The 18,997-nt window shown below is 46.0% G+C and overlaps 2 protein-coding genes across 3 annotated transcripts in view; one reads left to right on the top strand and one right to left on the bottom strand.

The window, feature by feature from the left end:
- ACO2 (aconitase 2) overlaps positions 1-8,145 on the bottom strand; it is a 21,968-nt gene extending 13,823 nt beyond the window's left edge. The window contains exons 1-3 of the mRNA XM_064420095.1: positions 7,991-8,145; positions 2,342-2,484; positions 1,050-1,308 (exon numbers count right to left, since the gene is read on the bottom strand). Of these exons, the coding sequence (XP_064276165.1) occupies positions 1,050-1,308; positions 2,342-2,484; positions 7,991-8,026 (438 nt within the window). The 5' untranslated portion in view covers positions 8,027-8,145. The remainder of the gene's footprint in view (positions 1-1,049; positions 1,309-2,341; positions 2,485-7,990) is intronic.
- Positions 1-14,823, top strand: part of PHF5A (PHD finger protein 5A) — a 15,452-nt gene extending 629 nt beyond the window's left edge. The window contains exons 1-4 of one of the 2 annotated variants that reach the window (XM_064420097.1): positions 8,229-8,428; positions 9,515-9,538; positions 10,970-11,136; positions 14,139-14,823. In XM_064420097.1, coding sequence (XP_064276167.1) covers positions 8,377-8,428; positions 9,515-9,538; positions 10,970-11,136; positions 14,139-14,228 — 333 coding nt within the window. In that variant the 5' untranslated portion in view covers positions 8,229-8,376 and the 3' untranslated portion in view covers positions 14,229-14,823. Of the gene's footprint in view, positions 1-8,228; positions 8,429-9,514; positions 9,539-10,969; positions 11,137-14,138 lie in introns of those variants that run through there. The other variant, XM_064420098.1, reaches the window with a different exon arrangement.
- Positions 14,824-18,997: the final 4,174 nt, after the last annotated feature.

An 18,997-nucleotide genomic window follows, 5' to 3' on the forward strand; every position in this document is an offset into this window, starting at 1 on the left:
GGGGAAAACAGGAGGTGAACAGGAGAAAAGAAATTGTCTGATTTAGTTAAGTCTCATACTGTTAATTGCACAACTTAGGACTGAGACAAGCAGAGCAAGAACTCCCCAAATCACTTCTGAGTTGTGCAAGTTGCTCTATTGTGTCCCACTGAAGAAGGCCAAAAGCAGATACTTCAACACCACAAGTTTCTGAGAATAGGTATGGACTAAAATTTTGAATTGCAGCTGACCCCTGTTTACTGTTCATAAATTCTGGTATCAACATTCCAGGTGCAATTCCTCCTGGCTCTGACAGTGGACTGTGGCTAAGCCCACTCAGAGTAATGAGATTTCCTTGGCAGATGCATTGTGGTGTGTTGGTCAGAGATAAATGTGTCTATAGATTACAGAAGCTCATTTGCAGAGGAATAGGCAGTAAAACAGTTGAGTAGAAAATTTTTAAATGGCACTGAATGGACAAAGAACACTTTGAAATTCCCACATAAAACCCAACATCCTCCATACTTTTACACACATTTATACTATACTCACGAGCCATGAAAGCTGTACATGATTCAGTTATTGCTCTTCAGATAATCAGCAGCAAATGGTTTGGGAAAGTAACTACTTGCCTCCCCCTCACAGGATATACCAGTGCAATGCAGACATATGTTCATTAAGTTTTTCACACTGCCATACTGCAACACAGAGTAATGTGACTTCCTTTTTTTTCCCTTTGAAATAATTTTTTTCTCTCCTTTAGCTGAAATATCCTCTCTCTCTAGAACACACATGATCTGGGTTTCCATCACTAACAACTTAAGACTAGCTTTTCCCACATTCCTGGTCCTTTAAACCATGTAATGGATGAATCTGAGGTGCAGAACTCCCAAAAATCCATTTAGTCTGTTTCTTCACTGCATCTGACCTACAGAGCTGACCACCACAAGCAATCTGTTACCATATCTGATTCCTGGCTGTCCTTATGGGAAAAAAATTTAAAACAAGCTCATCCTTCAACTGGAAGGACATTTTCAAACCGACAGAAGTTACATCTCTGCAATAGTGACCTTGGCTCTTTGAAGATCCTTTTCACCGCCTGACTGGGCCTCGATGAGGTGGTCACAGTGGATGGTGGAAGGCACAGCCACTTTTGGCAGCCCGCTGCTGATGAACTGCAGCATTGCCATCTGAGCCGTGGCATCCTGCATGGCCACGCGGTCTGGCCGCAAGCGCAGATAGGTCTTGCCGCGCTCGATCTCCTGTTTGGCTGGGTCATCCAGGTGTCCATATACAATCTTCTCAGACAAGGTCAGAGGGCGGTCAAGCCTGGGGAGAATAATTTTAGTATCTGCATCTTGTGTACTTCAACATTTGCCCTTTTAAGCATGTAACAGAATGCTTCTCTATATTGCTCAGACTGTTAAGACCTATTAGCACAGAGAAACCTCCATGCTCTTCTTACAGCACTAAAATATCAAGTGGCACATGGTTAAACAAGGGTTCAGTTCATAAAGTTCAAAAACATATAAACCGATGTAATTTTATGCTTTCTTTTCTAATCTCCCTATACTGTAAAAGAAACACTGACTGCTCACTTCTTGAGTCATACTTCAAGACAGCAAATGTAGAGGTGAGACAGAGGTCAGACTCAATTCCGACTCAAATACCAGATCCCACAGCAAATACAACTAAGTGGAGCTTTGTGACCTCAGACCTTTCATCCTGCAGCTGTATCAGCTGAGGAATCTATTTATGTATGTAGCAAGATCTTCTGAGAAGTAACCAAATCAACACCACAACTTGAAATGAGAGCTACCACATTTAACAAGGGACACAAAGACTGAAGGACAAGTCATACAAAGCACTGCCACAGTAAGTGGAGCAGGAATGACAAATTAACAGGCACACAAGCCTCTATCAGCAGATTAAGGTCACTATGTTTACATATGCTATGAATTCCTAGCCCTTTGTTTCATGCCTAACACAGTGCAAAGAAGCATTAGCCTATAACAACCATGACCCACGCGCTGCTGCCCCAGAAAGAAGGGCCAATGTGAAGAGTCCTCAATGAGAGTATTAAACAAAGAGGATGGAGGCCTTTCTAGCACCTCCTCTGCACTGGCCTGGTTCTCTGCACGTTGCAGTGCTTCATCATATCCTTCAACCCTTCCCACAGTGCCCCACCACTGTGAGGAGACACTACAACTCACGCTTCACTGTATTTACAACTGCCACTGTTCAGCGCTGCTTTCCCTGGTAAACTTTCTTTGTGCCAGGGCCCCACAACATTTTTTTCTTCCTCTCCTGTCACTGCAGAGCTCAATTCAATACACTGACCCCTCTCCTTCTCCACTCTTACCTTTTACGGACAATGTTGATGTTCTTCTCCAGTTTTTCATAATTTATGTATTCATTAGGCTCAAAGTGGCTCATGGCCACCTTGGCCCGCTGGCACAGCACAGGAGCAACATGGTAGCGTCGTACCCCACTATTCAAGGCATGCTGAAAAAAAGGAGAGTATTGAAACTGGAACCCTGCAGAGTGAATTTCTGTAACATATCAATTAAAAATGTTTTTCAGATTTTGTTACTGGGATTTTATAGACTGAGGAACACAAAGGCACCCAAATATATTTCATCATACAATACTCCATATTATCTTAAACAGTGAGACACCAAAGTACCTACAATAGGTAACATTTACTAAATTATTCCACATTTTTCTTTGTTGCACCAGATGCTTTATGCTTTTCAAATGAGAAATCTGCTTTCAGGCAGTGATGAGCCAATTCTCAAGAAAGCACCAGTTTGCCATGCTCCTGACACATCAGAGTCGTGGTGAAGAACCAATGCTGTTCCTAAAGCAAGCTATCCCTAGTTTGTATTTGCTTGGTGGCATTGAGTTGACATTGGAATTGACATTGGCAGGAGATACAGCGCCAGTCTGACTGGACACGCCTCTGTTCCACCATCACATACTAAGTTTCCTAGGCAGGGTCCCTCCATACTGCTACAAAATGTATTACAGTTCCACAAGGAGACTTGAGTGTACAGGTCTGGTCTACAATGTAATAGAGCAGGAGAAGCAAATGTGGAAAAAACTCACCAGCTCCACCAGGCTGGCTCGTGCTCTTTTCCTTCCTCTCTCAAAGGCACCCTCACCTTCAGCCTCTGAAAAGCCTTGCACTTACACTACAGGTGAGTTAGCTGCATGACAGGTGAACTATACTGTGAGCTGAATGCATCAGCACAAAGTGCCAGGGAAAAAAAACCCCAGATTTCACTTGGCAGCCTCCACAGTGAGACAGTTTCCTGGAACACAGGAGAAGGGCAGGCTATGGCGAGGCACCTTCACAGCACCTGACCTGAAAGAGACGGGTCAGTGCCCAGGGCTAAAAGCTCTCACGCAGCTTTGAAAACTGAGTCAGACAGCAGCCTCCATAAAAACTTCCAAGGATTTGGCACACGCATTTCTTACATGCTTTCAAAGTCTCACTCGTCAGCATTAGAAGTCTGGAAACAGGCTGAAGAGAAGAGTTCAGAACTCTTCCTCCTGCAGTTCTACACCTTAATCTCAGTCCTGCTTCTTCTCTTCATCTGCTATTTCAGAGTTACAAAGTTTTGATAAGTACAGGTTCATAAATGTAGCAGTAGTACACTAAACACCCCTTTTGCATGTGTGATTGTAAATATTCCTTGTTCAGAACACAATCATTGTACCTACCACTGGGGGTTTTTTTTACCACTGTCAGAAAAACCCTAGTTAATTCTTTAAACTCATTCAAGCATTTTAATGTTTCCCTGTGAATATTTTTTCCAGCTTTCTTGTTACCAGCATTGAAAAGATTGCCTGAAATAATCACGATCAAAGAGACATCACCAATTTTTAGCAAAATCTCTTGTTTTATTGTCCTTTCGATAACACTTGTTAGTATCTTTTGTAAAAAAATTTTGGGAAAGCTAGGCAAGACCACACTACTCAGCAGACTAACAAGAAGGGTGCAGTTTGCATTTTTACCAAACTGTCCTAAGGCATTTTACACAGAGCTTTTGGGAAGCAGTACAGACTTACAGCAGTTGTACCCCACTGTTGGGAAAGAATATCTGAGGGAAGTCAGCTGGTGGTACAAAGAGGGCACTGCTCCTGCAGGAGTGCATGGGAAACCCAGTCATCAAATTTCACTGTGCTGCACTTTAATCCTAGAACTTCCAGAACTTATCACAGGTGTCAGACTTAAGACCTTTCCTTCTTCCACCAGCAAAAAAAACCCAAAAAACCCACCCCAGAATAACCACCCACACCAATACAAACACCACCCAGCTTCTCATTGTTTAACATACACACTAGGCAAACCTGCTCTTTAACTAGTAGCCACGTAACTTTTATGTTTGCTTTGTTCTGACCTTCTTTCTTTCTTTCTTTTTTCTTTTTACCTCACAAGATATTCAGTCTTGTGAAAGTCTCCAAATGCTGGAGAGGCTGGAAAAAAACCACTGAGCTATTTTATCACTGTTTGTGGAAAAATAATCTCTCTCCCAGGCCAGGAAATGTATTGTGGTTTAATGCAGTAATTTCTTCTTAATTCATCATAGAGAAGAACAGATATGCAAATAAAAGTAAAAGCACAAGCTTCATAGCATCTTAGTCTTGCCTGGGACCAAAGCTGATTAAAACAGAAATCTGAAGCAGATGCTCCAAAAAGAGGTAGAACAAAACTTTTCAAACAAAATTCAGGTAAAATCTTTTCTGTTTGAACATACATGTCTATGGGTCTTTTCACTTCATGAAAGGGCACAAAGAAATGTAATATTTTTTCTAATTCTATGTCAGTGTTCAGCTGGTAATCGTAAGATCAGCAATTCAAAGTAGCTGAATCCTGCTGACTGCAGCTTCAGACCACCAGAAGCAGGAAGAGAGTGTGCTTAAGGTGAAGGATTCTGTCTGGACCTGGAGAAGTCTGGAAAACTGAAGGTCTGTTTCTGTAGTGGCCAATATGACCCAGAGAAAAACACTGCCTAAAGCAATCAGCTTCAGGAGACCAGACAAGCATTTTTCTTACATAAGAATTTTAAAAGGCACCTACTTAAAAAGTGCCATCTTCATTTTACCAGGATGTAAACCTAATCCTGTATTTCTGCTGGGAATGAATTTGATTCAATATGGTTCTTCTCATGTTGGCACCCAGCAAGTCTAAGGTTCCACCACCACCAAGCAACAAGTATAAAGTGCCTGGTTCAAAATTCTCACAAAGAATCTAACTGTATCACTCATCACACCTGTCTATTCTCCATGCCTGTCCTCCTCCTCCTCCTGCATCCTCAGAAAGAGGGTGGCAGAACTGCAAGGTTAAGGAGAAGTCACAAGCCTGACAGCTCCCAGTTTGATTCCCTCTCACTCCTCTCTGAGAGGGAATGTACTAGTGCTTTGTGGGGGCTCCCATGGTGCTTTTTTAGGAACTAGTGAGAAGTGCCTTGAGCCCAAGAGCCAAGGGAAGCAGGCAATCTATAAATCTATACATTTTCCCTTTTATCCAGTTTCTTTCCAGGCTGACCAAACAGCTGCCAAGTGACCTCCTCTCACCTGGCACTGAATCCCTTATTCCAGTTTGCAGTGTCCTTGTTCAAACTTCAGTAAAAGGAATGGCAGTAATCATTGCAGGGCTCCTAAGCCTACTGGTGTTTCACAAGGTGAAAAGCTCCCTTTAAAAAAAGCCAGTCTAATACATGGGTCATTATTTCTGAAATCTCTGTAAGGAAGCTATCACTGCTCTTTACAAATTTTAATGTAGCTGTCATGCATTTAGCTCACTACAGTGAATGTTCCAGATGCAAGGGCAGTCTGAATTCAGAAAACAACTTGCATTTTGGCAGCTGGTAAGGCAGATGAGCCCAGTGAGCAAAAGCTGACGTTCAAAAGAGTAGCAACTGTGTTACGTGCAGTTCTGTCTGGGAAATCTGTCCTAGAAATCCCAGCTGAAACCCAAAATACCATCTTTCCTCATCTTCCCTGAGCTAAGAACACTGGCCAAGTTTCCAGCATTCACCATGATTCAGCCTTTAAAAAAAAAAAAAAGCAGTGTGGTATAATCAAATTGTAAATGCAGGCTCACTTTCTAGACCCACCCCAAAAGAGAAACCTAAATTATGGTTCTGAAGATCACTTTAGCCCTGGCCAACATTTCTGCCAGATGCACAAAGCTACCCATGCATAATTTTGGTACTTACCCATAATGCCTTCAATAAACCCAATATTTCAGGCAGTTTAGAGCTTTACAGTACAGTCCTCCCTTTCAGTCAATCTTCAGGCAATGTGGCTTGAAAAATGCAATGCTACTAAAAGCATTATTTCAGGTAGGCAGAAAAGAGACCTTGATCCTTTGAGGCTATTAGAACTATACTTTAAATAGCACAGTCAATCCAAATCAGGCTAATTCCAATTTATTTCCTTCAGAGGCAAGCTTTCTCTGCAGTTCCAGTTCCAGGATGGGAGGCAAACAGAACCAGTGGTAGGGATGTGTGCCATGGTCAGTGCTGGTGCTGTCACAGTGATGGACAAGATGATGCTCATGTTCATTAATCTGTAGGCTGCTACACAGGGGCAAAAACCCTAGAGGCATGTGTGATTAGCATCACAGATTTAGCCCTTCACAGTGGGGAAAGAAATGTGCACCCTGAGCCTGCTAACAGACAACAACCTCCTGGAATACCCCATACTGACTGTGCCAGCACAGCCTTTGTTTTGCATCATACAATATCAATTTTAGCAAATGACTGCTTGTTCTCATGCAATGTCACAGCATAAAACAAGAACCAATTCACTACCCTGATAAAAGATTTGCCTTCATTTTATGAGTAGTCATTTCTGTTCAAAGTACAAACTAAAAACTATTTATCAGTTATCAACCCAACTGAAATGGTGCTATTCTGTAACTTTCATTTAAATTTAAAAACCACTGTACTTTTCTAAAACTGGAATTAAGATTTGCAAAAGACTTTTAGAATACTAAAAGCCAGCCAAATTCTTACTTCAGTTCCCTAAGAAAGGGGAACACATTGGCCAAGGTCACAAGTGGCAAAGGGAGAAGTTACACTGTCTGCTTTATCACACGGGGGCAAAGGCTTCCTTATCCCTTAGCAGCCCTAAACAGAAAATTGCACCTGGCATTTGCCTTACAGGCTTTTAAAGATATGAAAACTTTATTACTGAATAGACACTAAACACGACAAAGTCTCAGTGGAGGCAATCTTTGTGGCAAGATCATATTACTGGTGAAGGTGAGTTTTAGAGGTCACGACAGGACTATGAGAGCCTTTCTCCTTCACGGGAAAAAAGGCAATTTATGTGCCTGACCCGCCTGTTTCTTCAGCCGTCCTAGCTCCCCATCCAGAGAGGCTGGCATCTTTGCACCCAGGGGCCTCTGTTTGTATTAAAAGGAGGATTTTTGAAGCAAAGTAGCCAAAAGACAGCTCACTCACACAACAAGGAGTCACCTTGTGCTCCCGCATGCCCGTAACGGGAAGTAATACAAGAAGAGGGAAAGAAAAATGCGTGCCCCGGGGAAAGACCTTTTATTTCACCGTTCGGGCCCGCGCCCTCGGGCGTTCTGCCCTGCCGGGCCCGGGGCTCCGGCAGCGCCTGCAGCCCAGGGCAGCGGGTCCGGGCACACGGGAGGCGGCGGGCCAGGCCGCGGCCCCGCCGCCCCGTTCACCTTGCACTCACCTTGACGGCCGGCCGGGCCCGGTGCCGGGACGCGTCCTGCCCCAGGGCCCGGGCAGCGGCCACGACGGGGCCGCCAAAGCCGCGGCCGCCCCGCCATCGCCATGGAAACAGGGCGTGGGGCCGCACCGGGGACACGCTGACCTACACGCGGAGGCGGGGACGGCCCGACCCCGAGGCCGCGGGCGAGCTGCCGCCCTCGTGGCCGCCCAGCGGGCAGTGATCCTGTCCCTGCCGCAGTCCCCGCCGCCCGTCCCGCCCGCTGCCCGCCCCGCCCGCCGCCGCCGCTCACCCTCAGCCGAGCCGCCAGCACGCAGTACGGCGCCATTTTGTTCACTGACAAAGATGGAGTCGCGCCGCGATGGCGTCACGCGGCCCCTTTGACATCTCCGGCGCGCGCGGGGGGGCGTGGCCGCGCGGGTCCTGGCAGGGAGACACCCGCGGCACGGGAGCGTCCCCGGCGGCCGCGAGGGGCTGCTCCGGGCGGAGCAGGGCCTGAGATGGCGTGCCTCTAGCGGGAGGGTTTATCGCGGCATCTCGCGGCGTTTTCCCGCTCCGGGCAGCCGCTTTGGCAGGCGCTGCTCTCACCCCGGCCAGGACCCGAGGGCGGCGCGGCGGTGAGGGCTCCGCGGGGCCGCCGCAGCAGCAGCAGCAGCGCGGGGCGGGCATCGCCTCGCCATGGCCAAGCACCACCCGGACCTCATCTTCTGCCGCAAGCAGGCGGGCGTCGGTGGGTCGGGAGGACGGGGGGCTGAGGAGGGGAGGATCCCTTCGCCCCTTTTCCCGCCGCGGGCGCGCGCGTTACCGGCCGCCGGGCGCGCGCGCGGCCGTTGGGCCCGGCCGGGGCGGGGGGGGAGGGGCGCGCGCCACCCGCTCCTCCCTCCCTCCCGCTTTAGTTTTCCTTTTATTTTCCTTTTTTTTTTTTTTTTTTTTATTTTTCTGTGCCCCGCCGTGGCTTATGGATCCAGCAGCAGCATTTGGGAGCATCTCTCTGGCTGCGAGGCAAAAGTTCTCTTCAGGGTTGTTCCTGTAATGCAGATAGCGGGTTTAGCCGTGCCGCGTCAGAATTTGGGTCAAGGTTCAAAGAACTCTTAGACGAGGTTAGAAGTGGAGGTGTCACTCCTTGGAAAGGCAAATTTAATGAGCAGCTTTCTCCAAGATCCGTAAACACAAAGCATTCAGCTGCTCTGTCCACAGGAAATCCCTTTTTAGAATAGTGCGTGCCTCTAACCATCTGTGTTGAAAACCATGTCCTGACAAACCCCTTGTCTCTCAGACTTCAGACAAGTCAATATTTAGTCTTTGTGGATGTGCACATCTAGTCTTTGAAACTCGATATTTATTACATTTATCCAAGTTCCTAACATCATTGTTCTGAGTGCCCCAGACAAGTGACAAGACTTCTAAGATGCATTTAACTGCCTTCGTGTTCTAAAGCAAAGAAGGTATTTGGACTGCTTTAAACAAATACTTGATTTTGGTTTTTTCCCCCCACTAAAACCAGTGTAAAAGCTGTGCCAAGACTCATGTACAACATTTCCTTCAGTCAGACACACTGGCTGTGTTTGGAATGGGATGATGAATGTAGTTTTTCTTACTGCAGAGGGTGTCATTGTGCATTCATAGTGCATCTTTGGTCCTGGTAAATCTCTCCAGGAGGATATATATATTGTATTTGTGCTCAAACTGTTTCTATAGTTTAACCTTTGATTTTTTTAAGGACTGCTCCTTGCAGAAGATAATTATTTGACATTCAAGCTCGTACTTAGATTTTTCTCCTGCCTCAAATAATTTTTCTCTTTTTTTTTTTCCCCAGCAATCGGAAGACTCTGTGAAAAATGTAAGTATAGCATCCACATTTAGTTGCTTGAGAACATGTTGTTGTGGTTAGAGCATGAAGTTTGGATTTGAAGGTTGGAATCTAGTTTTGCTTTAACCCCAAATTTAATGTCACTCTTTGAGAAGGGAGCAATTACCTTAACATTCCAAGTGTCGCTCAAGGAATACTTAAAAAGCTGCAAGCTCACACAGACTCTGGCACAAACACAGTTCTAGAATACCTGCTGCCAGCATTTCTAGTGGCTGAGGCTGCAGTGACTGCTTCATTGGATCCTTGTAATCTGTAATACCAAAATATCATCCTGATCATTTTAAAGCAGGGGAAGAAGTGCATTTTTGGGTTCCAGCTACATCATACTGCAAGAAAGGTTCCCATTAGCATCTGAGAGAAGAAGAAATGGAGGGCAAACATCTAAAGTCAGAGCAGGAAAAACACCCATGGGGTCAGACACTTAGCTGTGAAAGGGAAGAAAGAGTATGATCTGTTGTTGGATCCTTGTGATCTGTCGTTAGATCATGCAGGGGAACAACAAACAAGGGGAGTAGTTTGTGACTCAAAAATTGTGTGAGAATAAGTAAAGTGGGAGAAGGACAGTCTGAAGGAAGAAGATAATTTTCAAGAGCAGCTGACAGTGAAACAGATTGCCATTGGTAGTAGCTGAGGGCTGTCATGCCAGAGATTTAAGAGCAGGTTAGGCAAGCTGTTTGTGGCAGTCAGGATTAGATACCTTGGGAACTGGTAATAGGATATGAAGCCTTTCATCCGTAGGTCAGTGTTTTGGTTAAGGTCCAGCTCAGCAGAAACTGTCACTGGCATCTGATGGCTCCTGGCCTGTGTGATATCAGTTCTTGAATTTCACTCAGAGCCTTGTGAGAGTGCAAGAGCAACTTTTGTGAAATGGCTGCTTATGCCAGTTTGCCCTTCCTTTGGCCTTGTCACAGATGAAGGATTAAAGGGACCATGAGTACAATCTCTTATCTCTTTGAGCATAGTAACTCCAGACTTTTGTTGATGTGGCACTGTGGGAGAAGCTTACACTGCTGCTTTTGTGAAGGTAAGGACTTTAGTCCTGTCAGTCTGGCTTTTTTTGCTTTTGCAAAGTCAGGGAAAGTTCTAGAGCAAAAGTAGTGGTACAATCTAAACAAGTCTTGGCTAATCACAAAGCAGTTACCCGAGTAATTTTGGGTTTCTTCTCTGACTGTGAATGAATGACTAAATTTAAAAGAAAAAACCTGAAATATTGCAGGCCACGACCCTTGTTCCTCTCAGGTCTGTGTGCCATACAAAGCTGTGCCCGTGCCTCAGAATCACATTTCTGCAGCTCAGCTGAGTTGTCTCCGAGCACACAGGGAAGTGATTTGGCCAGGAAGCTTTTCCCCTGCCGTGGGGGTGGCAGGGGGGCCGTTCCGTGACCGCTTTCTGTGCTGGCAGGCGACGGCAAGTGCGTGATCTGCGACTCGTACGTGCGGCCCTGCACCCTGGTGCGCATCTGCGACGAGTGCAACTACGGCTCCTACCAGGGCCGCTGCGTCATCTGCGGCGGGCCCGGCGTGTCCGACGCCTACTACTGCAAGGAGTGCACCATCCAGGAAAAAGATGTGAGTTGCCATCCCAGCTACATGTGCTTACCTTTAAGGGGCTTGGAGCTGCTGAAATTAGTGCTGGGACGATTAGCGCTCGTTTATTCAGCTGTTGAAACTTTTATTCCCCTGTTGATAGGTCTCCGTGTTTGCAAAGTGTTTTGAGGTATTGTAACTCTCTTCATTCTAAGGATCTCTGAGTGTTTTGCACAGTCATAGTTCGTTTCCTCCGCACACTGCTCGTTACCACTTCAGGTTGTTATCTTAGTACAGCTCCAGCCTAGGTTTCACCAGGGTCAGAAATACTGCAGTCACTGCAGAGGCAGCTCCTCCCTAGAAACCTATTATGAGCCACTGATTAAGAGCACATATGGTACTATAAGGCCTGTGGAATCAAAACCTTTGTTTTCCTTTGAATAACAAGGTAATGGTGGTCCTTAGTGTCCAGTGACTCCACTGGTAATTGTGTTTCACAAGTTTGATGCTTCTTGTATAATTTCAATGGGATACAATGTATATTTTCATTCTCATCTCTGGAATTGTCTATGTTGTAGATATTTCTCTTTCTGCTACTGCTTTTTGGTGTAATGGTCCCTTTTGTCTATAGCCAGAGCTATCATCTTTTACAATGTTGCAGTGAAAGCCTTTGCACATGGGAAATGAGGCAGCTGTTCACCCCTTGTAAGGCTTTTGTCAATAATCAAACACAATGAGTGCAGAACATGAACTGCAACAAAGCATTAGAAAGACCTTACAGGACAACAAGAACATGATGTTTACAGTTCTGCTATCCCAGAATATAGGCCTGGTAGCTGTGAGAGTGTCTGTTAAAAGTTGTTTGGTGCTTTGCAAATTTCATTTCCTACACACCCTAATGACTGTGAAGAACGTGCTAAGAGAGTGGTTCAGACTGATTTACAGGAGTGTCCTCAGCTGAGTGAGTTGCTGCTTTAATTCTCTCTAGTTCCTGTTTTCTCTAGAGGCCTGCAGCCAAATCCAGAACAGGAGCAGGTCCTCCTTTGAGTTTAGTCATTAGATCTAACAGGACCATAATCACTCTCTGTATCTAAATATGGATATAAGTACTTTGATGGGGGTGCTGCCTCCTACTTTATAAATGCTGTGAGAAACAGTGGCTTTGTTCACTTGCCTTTGGAATGAGGATGTCTGGCTTTATGAGTTATGAGTAAAATAGGCTTGGTTTTAGTTTTATCAATTCATAGGAATTCCCAACAAGTGTTTTTCATAACCTAAGATTACCTGTATCTTATGTTTGGTTCAGGTGTGAAATAACCAGCTGCTCTGTCAGGGAGGACTGTAGAAAACAGAGCTAGAGAAGAATAACAGGGCTGGGGTATTTTGACACCTGGGTGAATGCTCCTGTGAGTGAAGAAAGTTGCTCTGTAGCAGAAAACTCAGATGTTACATATTATTGCAGATGTGAAGTTGCAGATCTGAAACAGCAAATCATTTGACATGATTTGTTGCAGGATTGAAGAATGCTTGCACAAGCATAGGGAGCCCAGAAGGAGAAAAATTAAGTGTGCTGCTGCCTGTCACAATTATGATATCTGGTGCTGATGTGAATAAGAAAACCAGATGGACAGAGCTCTGTACCTGAAGCTTTAGCAGTCCAAAGCTTCAGCCACTTCAGCCACAGCACTTTCATCATCCTCAGAGAAAGACTGGAAAAGATAGTGAAGCAAGAAAGCAAATAAAATGGATGGCAGAGATGGAATTCTATTGGGCACAAAGCAAAGGACCTGGTTAGTCTTGGTTTATTTATTCTGGTGGAGGAAGGAATGAGGTATTGTTTCAGCCCACTTTGATCTGTGGGTAAGGGCCTGAATCCCACCTTGTCACCCAGGACATCCATGAGTTGCAAATAGTAATCTTTTCTTGGAGAAAGGAGGGTGCTCGTGAGCTGTGTCCTTAGGAGGAGGTGGCAGAATGAGCAGAGCCCTGCAATAAGGCTGTCAAGATTTGAACAGGCTCCATGGATTGTGGGAGGCAAGCCTTGAAAGAGTCCTACTATTGAGGTTCAAAATGAAATAAGGAGACAGTAGCTAGAAATGGGTTGTGGCAGGTGTATGGGGGAGGGATGATTTCTGTTCCCCACCTCTCCTGTCATTCCTATCGTGCAGATCCTCCCCACCAGATTGTATCTCTGGCATGGGAGCCAGGCAGCTTGGGTGCAGATTCTACAGCATCTGACATCTGTCCAGGGGCTTTCTAAATCTAATGCACTTAGGCTTACACTTCAGCCAAAGCCACGTGTTCCTCTGCCTGCTGGGTCCCTCACAACTGCTGTGGCCAGCCATAAGTTTTGCCCTAAAGAATTATGCAGGTGCTGGGCTCAGGTGGCCCATGGGCTAATGTTCCCAGGTATACCAAGAGGGCATTTCTGATTTGGTTTTACAACCATACCTCTCAGGAGGGTCTCCCCTACTCCCCTTGCTTTTCTTGAGGCTTTTTTCTCACCATCTACTGGAATTCAGGTACAAGAACTTATCTGTGTAGCTGCTGTGAGTAGGTGACCCTACAGCCTCTGCAGTAATCGATCCAGGGTACAAGAAATCTGAGATTCAGTTCTGCTGTCACTGCTGAGGGGTTCCTAAACACAAGAATGGTTTGGTGACATCCAGAGCAGCAAGATTCTTCTTGGCTAAGGAGGGAAAAGGTTATTCCTCTGGGCCCTAGAGGTCCTGCATATCCTGATTTAGAAAGAATTCAGTCTTGAGGCACAGCACATCCTTTTCATTAAATGGCTGATGTTTTATGAGCTGTTTTCCATTTTGGTCCTGAGGGAGACCATGTCCTACAGCAATGCTGAAGAGCCATCCATGCTGGTCTCTGTTGCACTGTCTTACTGGTAACCAGCACTGGAGAGCAATTTGTCTGTACAGGTGTTGGAAATGTGTTGAGGACAGGGCGAGGAGTGTGGGAACTGAGAACCTACTACAACTATGATGTTGTTCTGTGTTTGCCCATTTCCTAACTTGCATTTTCTTTTCTTACAGAGAGATGGTTGCCCTAAGATCGTCAACCTGGGCAGTTCCAAGACAGATCTTTTCTATGAAAGGAAAAAGTATGGCTTCAAGAAGAGGTGATCCTATTCGTACGTGGCTACCTCCTGTTGGGTTGGCAAGAGGGTCTTGGAACATCTCTGGACTTTACTCTTACTGAAAACTGGTTGATTTTTTTCTAAAGCAATACAAATTCAGTAATATACTTGGGGTTGGAGAAATAACAGACTGAATGGGGACTAAAACCTGATGAGAACCAGTGATGAGAGAAGGCAAATGAAGATTACTGTCTCTTGCCTTTGCAGAAGCTCTGCTAGTAGTTGCCCCAACTCTCTATACAAAGCAGAGTGGACAAGCACTTACACATAGGAGGAGCTATGTAAAAATGAAAAGTGCTGTTTTTAGTGTGGAGAAACACCTTGAGGTCGTACTCACTGGGCCTCCTCTCAATTGTTTGAAATTGTCCCATCCATCAGTGTTGAAGAACAAAACACCAATCCGCTCCCTTCCTCCATATATTTCCATGCTCCCCTGTTTTTAAGGAATCTGCTCATGGCTGGTACCTTCCTAGGGAGAGCACAGCTGTTCCATGTTTTCTTTGACAGATAAATCCAAGGCCATTTCTTGTAACCATTTCTACAGGATGCATACCAATAAAGGTTTTTCTTTTGGGTTTTTATTTTTGGTACAACAAGGATTTCTATTTGGTTCATTCTGTGCCTAGCCTCTCTGGAGCTTTCTGAGGACATGGAGGATTAGCCCAGCTAGCACTTGACAATGGGTTATCTGGTTTCTGACAGTGTCTGCTCGTGGCCACGTGACCTTGCCACAAGGAGCTTCAGGGAACGGCTGTTGCTTTTGTCTGCCTGTGATCCCAGGCAGTGATCATTTTGTCCCGTAGCACGAGGATCGCTGAGCTTGTAACCCTTATCCCAGCTAATAGGGCCGTGGATGTTGTTTCACCATGCAAACATCCAATCCCTTTCTAAAACCTACTAAGCTGTTTGACTCGCCGTCCTGTTCTTGTGAATAAGTTAAAGCCTTCCCTGCTGTAACGGGAAACCAACCATTGTGTTCAGGGCTATTGGCCGTGTGTGTGCTGCAAACCAGAGGCTGCTTGTTTGTCAAATACCAGCAGAGGCTAAAAGCAGTCTGTTGGCTCAGCAAAGGGCTGGGAAGAGGCGCCTTTGTGCAGAGGCAGAACTGAGTTCCCCATGGGTGTGTACTGCTCAGATGGTCAAATCAGGCTCCTGGCTCAGTGTGCCTGCAGTCCTTCAAGCGCCTGTAGTCTGAGGCAGAGTGTGTGCTACACTAACACTGTTGTCTTTGTGCAGTTTTGGGGTGCAGAGCCCCAAAACCTTTTTTTGTTTTGTGCCCCTTCCAGGATTTCAGCTATTCCCTTGAGGCTAGTACCAATTCTTCTAACTACTCCTTGGCTTAAATACCTCTTCTACCTGCTCCAACCATTTGGATAAAAGTGTAAAGCACACAAGTTGTGATTATCCTGCCCTCAAAAGCAATTTTTCCCTGCTGCAGCTGGCTGTATCTGTCACTGGCCCTACAGCTATCTCAGCTGCTCCTCCCTCTCCTGCCCCCAGCTATTAGTTATGTCAGGTTTCTATTCCAAGCTTTTTGCAGTTCTGAGAGTATTAGTATGTCTTTTTCCCTACACAGCTTCTGAAGGATGCCATTTGCCAAGGTGTTCAGAGCAATCTATCTCACTGGTTACAGCAAACCTATTCTCCCACAGCAGTTCTATGGGAATAAGCAACTGCCTCTGCAGACCAGGAAGTCCATGTCAGACCTGTTATCGGCCATTTTAAATTCTGTGTTTCTTTAAAAGCAGGCCATGACATGCAGATTTGTTTTACCTGGAACTTTATCACTTCAGCCAGAATTTATCACTTCCCCTCAGTCAGGCTGCCCAAATTATCTCGCTAGGAATGCAGAAGGTTTGTACACACTTTTTTTCTTTCCCAGAAATTTGGAGGATGACAAAGTTTTTCAGTAAAAGTAGAGGGAAATGAAGCAAGGAATTATTTTTCGTCTCAGAACCAATACACCCTGGTGAGCTAATTTTAGAGCACCTCTTGTTCCTGATCATTTAGCGGGTCAGCCAGGCAGGGCTTGCTGTGGAGGTACAGCATGAGTGTCCCCATCCCTTCCCCCATCCCCAAAAACAGCTGAACATACTCACTTTCTTGGCACTCCCGATGCCCTCACGCTGACTGCTGGGTATATTGGTCTGTATTCTGAGAGTTAAGCTGCCATTTCTAGTTGTTCTGAGTCACTGGGCAGGTGGAGAGAGGGAGGGACAGGCTTTTTCCCCTTTGCCTTGTTTGCTCAGACAGCTCTGGGGAGCATGCCAAATGCTGCTGGTGCTCGGATCAGTTCAGTGCCACTGCCTTTCTGGTACTTTCAGAGCATGGATGGGACATTGCCCTGAAGCTGCTAATTCAGACAAGGGTAATGGACACATTTGTGTAGCCCAGAAAAACATGACCTTGTTTGCTTGGTAATGATTTCTGTGCACCAGTAGATGATACCTGGGCAGGGCCTCTAGAAAAGTGTATTATTTTTCACCTGAATAGATTTTAAAGTACTTGTCCAGGAGAAGGAGATCAGAACACAAGCTAAAAGGGCGAGCTTCCCTGCAGGGAAAAAATGAGACAAGACACGTCCTGCTGCTGTGTGCAGGCCAAGCTTTGGAAGGGCTTCATCCATCCATGGAGTTTTATGCAGCCAGATCAGGGGCTCCCTGGCTGTCAGCTGCTAAGTACTTGTGTGGCAACAGCAGGGAAGGGTGGGAGAGACAGGGACAGCTTTGTCAAGGTGGCAGCTGAAACCCCGTGGTGCTGTCTTCAAATCCTAATGCAAGGAGCTAAATGTATCTTCCTGCCATTACTTTTCTAGGTAGTGTCATTTTTTTCTTTTTTTATTAAAATGTTGCATAAGAAGGAAAAAAAAAACCCTCCTTCAATTTTAAATATTTACATTGAAGGAAAGAACGTAGGACCTCTTGGCCTATTAAGAAATGAGCCTCTGTTGCCAGTACTAACAAGGCATTGCTGTGTTCTGAAATGTAGGTGTTGCCTGTTACACACCCCTTCAGAGCAGCTGCCAGCCACAACTACAGCTGAGCTCAGCACATAGCTCTGTAACATACATCCACTTCCTTGAGCCACCTAGACCTCGTCTCGACAAAGCCCTTGAGCCCCAAGCATTCCCTCTCTTTAAAAAGAGACAAAACAACAAGAAAAGGCAGGTGGAGGTTTGGAATCTGCCTGTGAGCTTTTCCTGTGGGAGCTGCATGGACAAAATCTCACTTCTGAAACCTTATCTGCACAGAAGCTGTTATTTTCTCATTACAGACATCAGCTGGAGATGTTTGCCTCTTTCAATAGCCGGAAAGAATTTTTCATTTCCTTGGGGCTGTCATGTGAATTGAATGTACAGAGGACTCGGGGTATGGCGATATTAATTATGTCCAATTATAACCTGACTCCCCTTCCTTGGCATGAAATAACCCAACCAAACGAGCTCTGTCCCAGTGCCTTGGCAGTGGCTCCCCTCCCCAGGCACACGTGACACGGGAGCTTTGCTGTGACTTAACAGCCAAATGGCTGGGAATGCAGGAGCAGGCAGTGTGACAGAATTCCTCTGCCTGCATGTGCACAAGGGCCACGCCATAATTAAAGGAGCACGGTCAAGGCACAGGTATTTTAAAGAGCCCTAATACGTGACACCCTCTTACTAACACCTTATTAAAACAATAATAGAATTTTAGAAATGTAATTGCCTTTTTTTTTGCTTAATGATGCTAAAAATAGCTCAGTCATTTTAATTTCCTGATCTCTGGCTGACAGTATCATTTTTGCTTCCAGCAAAGCAAGGGAATAATTGAAAAAAAAAGAAAAAACAAAAAAAAAGAGGTGTTCTTTTGTAAGTAAATTCCTTTTAAAATAGGAGTGACGAAAATAAGGCTGCTCATAATAGCTCTCATAAATCTTCCTCTTCTCTTTCCCTGCAGAAAATAAAACAACTTCAAAAGTTATTGGGTTGGGTTTTTTTCTGTAATAAGTGGGAAAATGAGCAAGGCTGGCTGCTGTGGCTGGGAAGGAACATTAATGGATTTCTTAACACATGGTGTTGGCTGGCCTCAAAAGAAATGCTCCTCTGTGGCAAAGGCAGTACCTGAGGTAAAGCGTTCCTGAACGAGAGAGGAGGACAAACCAAACCCAGAAGAAGGCTGAGGGCTATTGTGGAAATAGGGCAAGAGATGAACTTTGTATTTTTGCACTTCGGAGATGGTTGCCAGGCCAGCTACCCCTGCTGCAACAGGGACTGTGGTAATGCCCGTGTCACCCTCTGCTTGTGTCAGCACTGAGGAAGATGCAGGACACGTGGCTGGGAGAGCCTGGAAACACCGTTCTGGGTGCCCCTTCCACCAGTTCAGTGTTCCTTGGGTCAAAAGTTGCTCTAAGTGTGGCCAGCAAACAGCCTCTGCAAGTGGTGTGTGTGAAAGGTGGCGTGACCTTGGACTGTAACACACACGGCCTGGGCATGCCTGTAGGCATTTTCTCCATTTTCCTGGAACTAGCAATGGGTCTGCTTTCAAATAAAGGGTGCGGGTCCGTTTGTGTGCCGGCTGAGAGCGCCTTCAGCTTGCCGGTGGGTGGTGCAGCTCAGCCTCTGGCGGTGGAGGTGCCGCCATCGGCCCGGGGCTGGCTGTGACCGTGGTTGTCCTTCCCCGGGGCAGCCTGTGACCCCGAGCCCTGCCCGAACCCGCGAACGCCCCGCGGTGCGGGGGGAGCACCGTGACGGGGGCAGGCCGCGGCCGCCCCGGTGACTAC

Source organism: Passer domesticus, chromosome 5, assembly GCF_036417665.1.
Source record: "Passer domesticus isolate bPasDom1 chromosome 5, bPasDom1.hap1, whole genome shotgun sequence".
Classification (NCBI taxonomy): Eukaryota; Metazoa; Chordata; class Aves; order Passeriformes; family Passeridae; genus Passer; species Passer domesticus.